This window comes from Oryzias melastigma, linkage group LG17 (genome assembly GCF_002922805.2).
Source record: "Oryzias melastigma strain HK-1 linkage group LG17, ASM292280v2, whole genome shotgun sequence".
NCBI classification, from domain to species: Eukaryota; Metazoa; Chordata; class Actinopteri; order Beloniformes; family Adrianichthyidae; genus Oryzias; species Oryzias melastigma.
Window position 1 is genome coordinate 2,817,799 of NC_050528.1, and position 9,622 is coordinate 2,827,420.

General features: G+C 44.3%; 1 protein-coding gene across 3 annotated transcripts in view; it reads left to right on the plus strand.

Moving 5' to 3' along the window:
* Positions 1–379: 379 nt before the first annotated feature.
* emilin2a (elastin microfibril interfacer 2a) overlaps positions 380–9,622 on the plus strand; it is a 27,008-nt gene continuing 17,765 nt past the window's right edge. Inside the window, exons 1-4 of one of the 3 annotated variants that reach the window (XM_024274002.2) lie at positions 380–834; positions 1,153–1,278; positions 6,720–6,910; positions 6,993–8,930. In XM_024274002.2, the coding sequence (XP_024129770.1) occupies positions 722–834; positions 1,153–1,278; positions 6,720–6,910; positions 6,993–8,930 (2,368 nt within the window). In that variant the 5' untranslated portion in view covers positions 380–721. The remainder of the gene's footprint in view (positions 835–1,152; positions 1,279–6,719; positions 6,911–6,992; positions 8,931–9,622) is intronic. The other 2 variants (XM_024274001.2, XM_036216427.1) reach the window with 2 other exon arrangements.

A 9,622-nucleotide genomic window follows, 5' to 3' on the forward strand; every position in this document is an offset into this window, starting at 1 on the left:
AACGGCACGCCGTTGTTCTCAGAACCTGATCTGACAGCAGGTCAAAGCTTTATCTGTGATAAAAAGGTTTCCTGGGTGAGAATGGGTTTCGTGCCTTCCTGCTGCTCTCCAGCATCCCCCTGAATCTCCCTCTCTCCGTCTTCATTTGTCTCTCCCGCCGTCGCCGTGTGATGGATCTGTCAGATCAAGAAGTCTCTCAATCATCTCTGCTCTGAAGCAGAGGCAAACAGCTTCAGGTCATCTCTCAGAATCCTTCCACATGTGCGACTGCCTGCCTCAGAGCTGCAGCTCCACTGTGGGGGAATTCTTGCAGTTAAATCAGCAAATTGCTCAGTTTAGGAGAAACATTGAGGCTTTGCTGTTTTCCCTCAGCAGGCCTGCATGCCAGCAGGGCAGACTGCATGCAAATGAGGCTGCATGACACGCAGAAGAGATTAGCTCCTTTTCATCAGTGGGGGGTTGATGGATGACTGGATTTGGAAATAAAGGGTTTTTAAAGGCTGCGTTTTTCTAGGAAAAGTGTTGGAAGCGGTCCGGGAGGAGGGTGTGGGCCCGCACGTCACTCCAAGGGAGTTGCAGGGAATGCGGACTTCCCCAAAAGTTGACTTGTGGTGGAGTCAGTCGGGTCAGTCACGGAGGCGATGCGCTCCTGGCGTGCGCACGCAGCGAACCAGCCGGAACTTTCTGCCTTTCTGCCCCAGAGGAGCTCGGGAACTTCAGGATGAGCGGCTGCGGGACGCTTTTCGCGCTCCTTCTCCACCTCCAGCTCGCTCGCGCGCTGTCCTCCTCCTTTGGCTCCGCGCACAGCGGGGCGCTCCACAGACACAGGAATAGGTACGTGCCTGCTTTGGTTTTTTAGATTCAACTTTTGGGAGTTTTAGTCTTTGTAGCGGGCGGGAATGTTTCAGCAGTGACCCTTATCAGGCCACTTTTGTCCCAAGTGCTGGTCGGGCTGATAAGGCCCCGAAAATAGCCGAACTATTTGCGCTGAGAGTTTTGGAGAGATTGCGCAGAGACTGGAGACAGGCGGCGGCCTTTACGCATGTGGAACTGATTAGGATACCTTTCTCCAGCTGTTTCCGGTGTGGGTCTCGGTGTTTATCATCACACACCGTCGGTATTCATCCTGTTGATGTGTCCCTCCCCATGCAGGAACTGGTGCGCCCATATGGTGCAGAGGAACGTGAGCTGCGTCGTGCAGGGGAGCGCCGAGCGCCTGCAGGAGCCCGCGCTGGCCCCCTGCCCGGCCTACCAGCCCCACTGCCAGCAACAAGTGACGTGAGCATCCGGGGAGCGCGCGCAGGGAGGAGGGGGGGCTGAGGAAAAGTCTTTATTAGATTGAGTTGATCCAAACTGTGTGTTGGGGGGGCACAGATCCTCAGAGCTCCTCAGACACTTTCAGCTCCAAACACTCAACATGTGTGATCAAACCTTTCCACAAAAACACAGAAATGGGATTTTCTCTGTTATGTTTGGAATGCTTTGAGCTGAAGATAAACTGATCAGTGATCGGTTATCATTTGAGATAAGAGCGACGGCAACAATCAATCATCAATTGTTCACTTTCACTGATTCTTCATCAACATTTTGAGAAACTTACAGTAAAGTCTGCAAAAAAGTTTCTATGGTCAAAGAGTGTGAATTATTCTACAATATTTAAGTTTTTCTCCCAAATTAGTTCATTTTTCAGTCATAAACTCTAGAAGTTTTACATTGTGAGTATGTCTGTGTTATATATGCATATTCATGTAAATGTATCATATTCACTGAACACAAAAAGCTTTTCTGCTTTAATATCTTTTCCATTTAGCTGTTACAGAGTAAAACTCTCCACGTGAGGAGGCTAAAGCCGCCGTAAACACTACAGGTAACAAGCAGATAAAAATCACAAAACACAGCAGCACCTCCCAGGCTCACGCTGAAACCAACCGGATGTAACGCTGATGAACGGCGACAGAAATCAGACCCAGGAGGCCGAGTGGGTCCATGTGGTTCAAAAGTAGCAGAACATGTGGGTCCAGATTGGGTTTGTCCAGGTTCCAGTGGCCCCGCCTGTGTTTACCCTCATTGATTTAAGTGGGCACTGAGTGGTTTAGCTCGCTATGCTAGCCAGCAGCCCAGTGGATAGTGTAGCGAGCTAGCAAGCTCCGTTGTATTGAGCTAGCAGGCTCCTCTGTAGCGAGCTAGCTTGCTCCATTTTATCGAGCTAGTGAGCGCCGCTATCCACTGGGCTGCTGGTTAGCATAGCGAGCTAAACCACTCAGTGGCCACTTAAATCAATGTGGGCAAACAGAGGTGAGGCCACCATAGAAACTGCACACAAACCCAATCGGACCCACGTTTTCTGCTACTTTTGAACCACATGGACCCACTCGGCCTTCTGGGAAGTGACCAAAACAAAAATGACAAGAAGTGTAAAAAACAGTTAGTCTCCTTTACACTTGTAAAAGTGTACAAACTGGAGAAATAAAATACACAAAAATATCAGAAACAATAAAATACTGCAGACCTGTAGTATCGAGTTGTCATTCTCCCTGTAGGCTTCCCTCACGATACCACAGCCGGTCATATAAAATCATTTAATAACTTTAAAAACAGCAAAAACACACGAAAGTCGTCCTGGACACCCTCCAGAATCTGGCACTGCCCAGAAGCTCCGCCCCTTCCTATTTAAACAGCATTAATACCAAAGCCACACCCACACTGCAGGTGTTACCCATTACAAAGTCTCTTTAAAACTTTTACAGTGTATAAAAGTGTTTTATGGGATCCATACACGCACACATGCTTACATCAGTACAACATGGACTGAAATCTATGATACGACAACAAAGTAAGAAGTTAGTATGACAAAAATGTTACAAAAGTACTAAAGTTAATAAAAAATATCAATAAAATATGACAAAATAACCAACTCTATGGAATATACAGGAACAACAGTGTTCAGGTCACATGGTGTAAACGTGTCCATGTGATGCAAAGTGTATGAAAGTGTTAACACTGTGTGACAATCTATTATTCCTGAATTTGACTGATTTATGACAGTTAGACGTTAAAAGGGAAATAAAAACCGAAAAGGATTCTGAAAAATGTTTGAAGTTCCCTAAAGGCAGAGATCAGGGTTTATTCTCAAATCATGTTCAACTCCAGGAAATGTATTCTTGATTGTCCGTAAAGAATCCCTCCAATCCTCTTTTGATCTGTTTTCAGAGCATTCCCAGTGTTTTTAATTATAGTTATGCTGTTTTAGCCCAAGTTTTTAAAAAAAGAGTCATTTTCTAGGACATAGTTTCTGCAGAGCAGCAGGACTTCAGTAGAAATTCACCTCTGAATTGAGTACGACTCTCACTTCCCCTGCCTGTTGCTGAGAGCTCTCTGTTTACACCCTCCTGCTGGCTTGCAGCTCCAACCTGACATTAACGGAGCAACAAAACTGATGAGCGATTCAGCAGTTTGAGACAGAGACCAGCTCAGACAAGTTGTGTTTCCATTACACAAATGTGCAAAACTTTATTGAAATTCTAGAAATGTAAAAAAAAAAAACACAATTTCTCAATTACATTGTTTCCATTAAATCATAATTATGCAAATAAACACAAACCAACTCCCACGATAACGGATGAGAACTTTGACTTACAGCAGATACATTCACATTTCTGTCGCGGCGTTAGCGCTCATCATCATCTGTCAAAGGAGACGTCGGCGTCTTATTCGGGCCATGGAGTGGCTATCGATAAAGGGATTCTGGGAAATTGTGACTGGTCACTGTTGGTCACGTGACTTCTTTAATTTGAAAAAAAGTGTTTCTATTTCTGTAAATCTCTATTTCTATAAAAAAACAACTCCACCAAGAGTAAAATCGTTTTTTCATAATTGACATGTTTCCATGAGGCCAAACTCAATCACACAAGAGGCCAAAATCCAAAACACACTTTAGGTCGCAGGACGAACAGGATAAACATTTATTGAAGACTCTAAAACTACATTTTTAAAACTTTAAAACTGAAACTTTTTAACATAATTGTGAACTAGACATATAGCATTACCTGTGATAATGTTAGTGTGAATGCTGGAAGCTGAATTTTGCCTCTGAAGATGCTGAAATTAATAGCTGAAAACACTGAAGCTAATAGCCAGCTAAAATATTAGCTAAATGCCAAATTAGTCTAAAGCCAAAACAGCTAGCATGTAGCTGAAATATTAGCTAAACTCCTAAATATCCTAAAAAAAAACAAATCTTAGTCAATGCAATAACAGTCCAAAAAGCTGCAGAATGTCAATTTTAAAAACTCTAAAACTGTAACCTTTTAACATAATTCTGAATAATAAAAAGTCAGGAATATTATTCCAGAATAAATCAACTTAAACCTTAAATAACTTTCAATATTTTACTCTCCATAAAAATATATTTGGTCAAAATTATCCAAGTTAGAAATGAGCTCAAGATAACATCGGGCCATTAATAACAATAAAATAAATGATCTGGAGGGCCGGGTCTGGCCCCCGGGCCTTAACTTTGACACGTGTGCATTAGGCTAATTTATTTTCGCAAATCCAACTTCCATAGTCAATAGAAATGCAACTAAAGCCGTTCATGGATCATGGATTCATAAAAGACCTGGTGCAGCCGTACACTCCCAGCAGGTCACTCAGATCATGTGACCAGGGCCTGCTGGTTGCCAAAAGAACACGGTGACAGAGCCTTTGCAGCAGTAGCTCCATCCCTCTGGAACTCTCTACCTCTCAGCCTCAGATCTGTTGACTCAGTGTTTTCCTTTAAAAAGCAGCTAAAAACACATCTTTTTAAAATTGCTTTTTCTTAACTCTGTTTATGTCCTGTTTTTATATTTGGTTTTACTTTGTGTTTCATTCTGTGTTTTACTGTAAAGCACTTTGTGGTTTTTATCTCGAAAGGTGCTATATAAATAAAATTTAATATTATTATTATTTAGTCGTCTACAAGCATTCCATCAGAAATGGGTGGAGCAAGGAGCTGGTGGCTCCGCCAAGCATGTTTTCTACGTCACAAATACAATCTTTTCCAAACAGCATTTTATACAATTATTGGCCTTATTTTCTTATTATTTAACCTACCATCAAGAATGCCATGAGAACATCGAAACACCATTCTCATCGGAGTGGGTCTTTAAGAGGAAGTGGAACCTGAAAAAACGTCTCCTTGCTAAAGAAATCGGGGATTATTTCCAGATTGGGTTCAGCTTCAGGATGTCTTATTCATGCAGTAAAAACAACACTCTTCTCTAATGTAGAATAGGCATGAACGTGACGTCACTTCCTCTTCATACACACAAGTGACATAACTTTTGTGTGTTGGCTCCATTCAAGTCTTTTATTTTGATAAAATAATGATTGCATCACTTAGGATTATCTAGGATTCTCTCACCTACAAAGGACTAACAGGTTTAGAGGACGTGTAGGTGGAAGAGTGACTATTAGCTTTATAGGAGCCTCATGACTTTACAGTCATTAAAGAAAGTGACAGTAAATAACAGTACAGTGACACAACAGCTCAGCATGAGCTGAAGAAATGTTTTCCTCTAAGAAGGTTTCTGCTCAGATCGAGTGGAGGTGGTTCTGCAAACGTCTGTGAGCACGCTCGGATTCTTTGGTTACAATGAAACCTGAGAACTCTGTCGCCCAGATGTTTCAGTTTGCTTTTGTCTGCTAACTACACCTGTCTCTCTGAAGACATTTTGGGGAAGATGTCTGTTGGAGGCATCAGCTCTCCAGATGTTCTGCATGAGCTGACCTCTGCCCTCAGGGAAGTGACGTCGTGCATTGTTTTACCGCTGAGCTGTTTTCTTAGGAGGAGAGCTGGGAAAGATTGAGACAGAAGACTTTCCAGAGGAAACACAAACTGGAGAGGAGAACTGTCACGATTAGTCAACTGATCTACGACTAATTTAATAGTCGATTAGTCGTTACTTTATATTATATGGAGTCAGAGTGTAGTAAAGTTAAAAGTTATAATAGCATTCTGTTAGCTTTTTGGACTATTTTGGCATTTATTGAGGTTTTTTAGGCTATTTTAGAGTTTAGCTAATATTTGAGCTACAAGATAGCTATTTTGGATAATTTAGGCTTTTTTTTATTTTTTAGGCTATTTTGGAGTTTAGCTAATATTTCAGCGACATGCTAGCTGTTTTAGATAATTTAGACTTTTTGATTTTTTAAGCTATTGTGGAGTTTAGCTAATATTTCTTCTGCATTCTTGCTGTTTTGGATAATTTTTGCTTTTTTTGTTTTTAGGCTATTTTTGAGTTTAGCTAATATTTCAGCATTAAATTTTTATTTCAGCTTTGGCTAACTTAGACTTTTTCAGTTTTTAGGCTTATTTGGCATTTAATTAATAAATTAGCCGGCTATCAGTTTCAGCGTTTTCATTTATTAGGTTCAGAGTTTTCATTTATTAATTTCAGCATCTTCAGTGACCAAATTCAGCTTACAGCATTTAAATGTTATATATCTTGTTTTTAGTTAGTTTAAAGCTAATGATGGTCAAAATGCTAGCTTTACATCCAGTTTGCCCATGACCCGATAAGTCGACTAATTGGAAAAAAAAAATGGGTCAATCATCGACTATTAAAATAATCGTATTGCAGAGTTTGACTTTTTTGGACGCTCTGGTCTTTAAAGAAGGAGATGTTTGTAAATGTGGATTAAAATCGAAAACCGTTTTTGCTGTTTGTCTGTTGCAGATACACAACTCGCTTTCGACCCACGTACAAGATCAGCTACAAGGCGGTCACAGAGTTAGAGTGGAGGTGCTGTCCCGGACACACAGGTCCGGACTGCAAGGATACAAAGCCAACGCAAGATCGTCGAGTCGGGCAAGGAGTGCAGTCCTACCTTCCAACAAACCCTGGATACTCAACCAGACACACACAACGTGAGAACCTCCCAGCTCTGCCTGATTCCTGCAGACAAACCGGTTTGTTTGGAGCTTTGTGTCAATGATCTGATGCTTCCAGGGGCCGAGCGGAGGGAGACTGCCCACCATGAGGTGCAGCACCGGGTCGCAGAGAAGACGCGCTTCCTGGAGGGGGAGGTTCAGCGTCTGTCTCAGACAGTCTTGGATCTCCAGTCCACCTTGACGGGGTTAACCGGCAGCCTTCGCTCAGACCTGCAGGACGACACCAGGAAAATGCTGGTGAAGCTTCTGAACGACATGCGACCTCCGCAGAGCGCCAACAGCCCGGGTGCAGAGGAGACCCCGGCTGTACTTGATGGGCATCAAACTGCGAGAGGGGGTAACTCTGAAGAGAGGATCCTGGAAAAGATAGTTGCTCGTTTGGATGAGATGAATAATTCACTGAAGAGTAAGGAGGAAGCCTTAGAAGACCTGAGAGGAATCACAACGAGTCACGAGGGGCAGATCCGCGTCCTGATGGATGCGTCTCAGTCCCAGACTCCAGCCATACCAGAGTTAGATGTCATCCAAACCTACGTTGATGGAAAAGTTGAGAAGCTGAAGATGGAGCTGAGCCAGACTATGAAGGAGGAGCTGGCCAAACTTCAGGGCTCGTGCAGCGACAAGATCCAAACCGTACAGAAGAGCTGCGACGAAGGCCGGGACCAAGTCTCTGCCAGGCTGACCAAGCTGGTGGAAACCACCGAAGCCGACCTGCGAAAGGACATCCGAGCGCTGCGTCTGAACCTGGCTGCCGCAGACGGACCCGTCCAAGCGCAGAGGCACACCGACCCGCCCAAAGACGAAGGGGAGGGCCCCGGCGACCACAAAGACCTGTGGCGTGAGATTGACCGCATCGCAGAGGCGCACCGGATCCTGAACGTTCGCTTTGACAATGAACTGGGTCACCTGTCCGGGCTGCAGGAGGTTCAAGACTTCGGCCTCCTGGTGGAGGAGCTGGAGGCGCGCATAAACATCACCGAACAAAACGCAGAGACTCACTGCTTTTACATTGAAGAGAAATTAACCAAAACGATTTCAGACGAAGTTTCAGCTCTTCGACAGCTCCTGGATCAAAGACTGAAGAACGTGGGGAACCAGTTCACCACCGCGGTGGAGGACGTGGACAGGAACTCCTTCCCAGGGATGTTGGAGGACTCCGTAACTACCCTGAAGACAGAAGTTAGCAAAAACAAGCTCCTGATTGATGGTCTGGAAAAAAAGGTGAATGCCGTCGGGGATTTATGCTCTGCTGGATGTTCGGGAGTCCCTGTGAGGGAGGGAGGATCTGTCTTCTCACCTGAAACTGAAGGCAATGTTTTGAAGGAGCTGAAACGGCACAGAAATGACTTAGACGTTCTGAACACAGACGTACGTTCCAACACTGACAAGCTCAAGCAGCTGGAGGCGTTTGTTGGAAGGGGCGTGGCAGGAACTGAGCGGCACATGAAGATGATGGAGGACTTCCAGAGAGGGCAGATAAACCTCCAGAACAACGTGCTCAGCCTGGCCGGCACCGTCAAGAGATTAGGCGACTCGCAGGCGAACTACGACCTGGACATGCACAGGATGAACTCAACGTGCTGCCACGGAGGACCGACGGGTTCTGGAGGACGAGCCGCGTGGGCTCCAGCGGATCCCGCCGGCCCTCAGGTGGCCGAGCTGAGGAACAAACTGGACGCTTTGAGCGCAGAGATGTCCTCCCAGCTGATGCACAGCAGACTGAACGCACAGGGTTTGTCGACTCTGGACCAACGAGTGTCCAAACTGGAAAAGATTTGCGTGAAGCTGGATGGGGTCGCCGATAACATCAGGAATCTGAAAGACGGGCTGGGGAGGCACATGGCGGACCTCCAGCACCGCGTCTACAGGATGAACGCCACCTGCGGGAGTCACGGCGCCAACATCGCCTCTCTGCAGAACTCTATGTACAAGCTCCAGACGCAGCTGTCCAACACGCCCAAGGATGTCCTGAGGGATGTGGGTGCCAAAGAGCCAGGTGAGTGGGTGGTTGATGGTTTGACCCCATACGGATTTGGGACCTTTAGGGTTAAAGTCAAACTCATTGACTTGAAAATGGTTTACTGCTGAGTCCAACCAAATGAAGTCAAGTCAGTCACAGATGTTTCAGAACACAGATGTCGCCTTGTTGGATTCAGATAATCTCAGTAGACATTGATGGGTCTGAGATTCTAGCTTGTTGGAAGTCCACACCCTCACCACTCGATGAAATCTGTCTGACTTTTTCAACATTTGACACATTGACAGTAGTACTGCCACAAACGATTATTTCAATAGTCAAATAATCACAGATTATTTTTCCGATTAGTCGACTTATCGGGTCATGTAAAGTGGATGTAAACTAACTAAGACACCAAGAAAAGTTGCATTACCTGCAAATGCTTTTTGCTGAAAGTAGTCACTGAAGAAGCTGAAGCTTTTGATGAAAATTGTGACGTAATTTACTTTAATTTCTGAAGGGATTTACTGAAAATGCAAAAGCTAAGTGTTAAATTTGCTAAAAGACGGAAAAATTTCCCTGAACTATGAAAGAGGCTTCTGAAGTTGACCTAAGTTTCTGAAAATGTTGTAGTAAAATTGCTTAAAAATCTCTTAATACATTCCAATTTTGCAAAAATATTTAGTTTTTGTAAGTACTAGACTTAAAATTAGCCTCGAAAAACCTTAGTA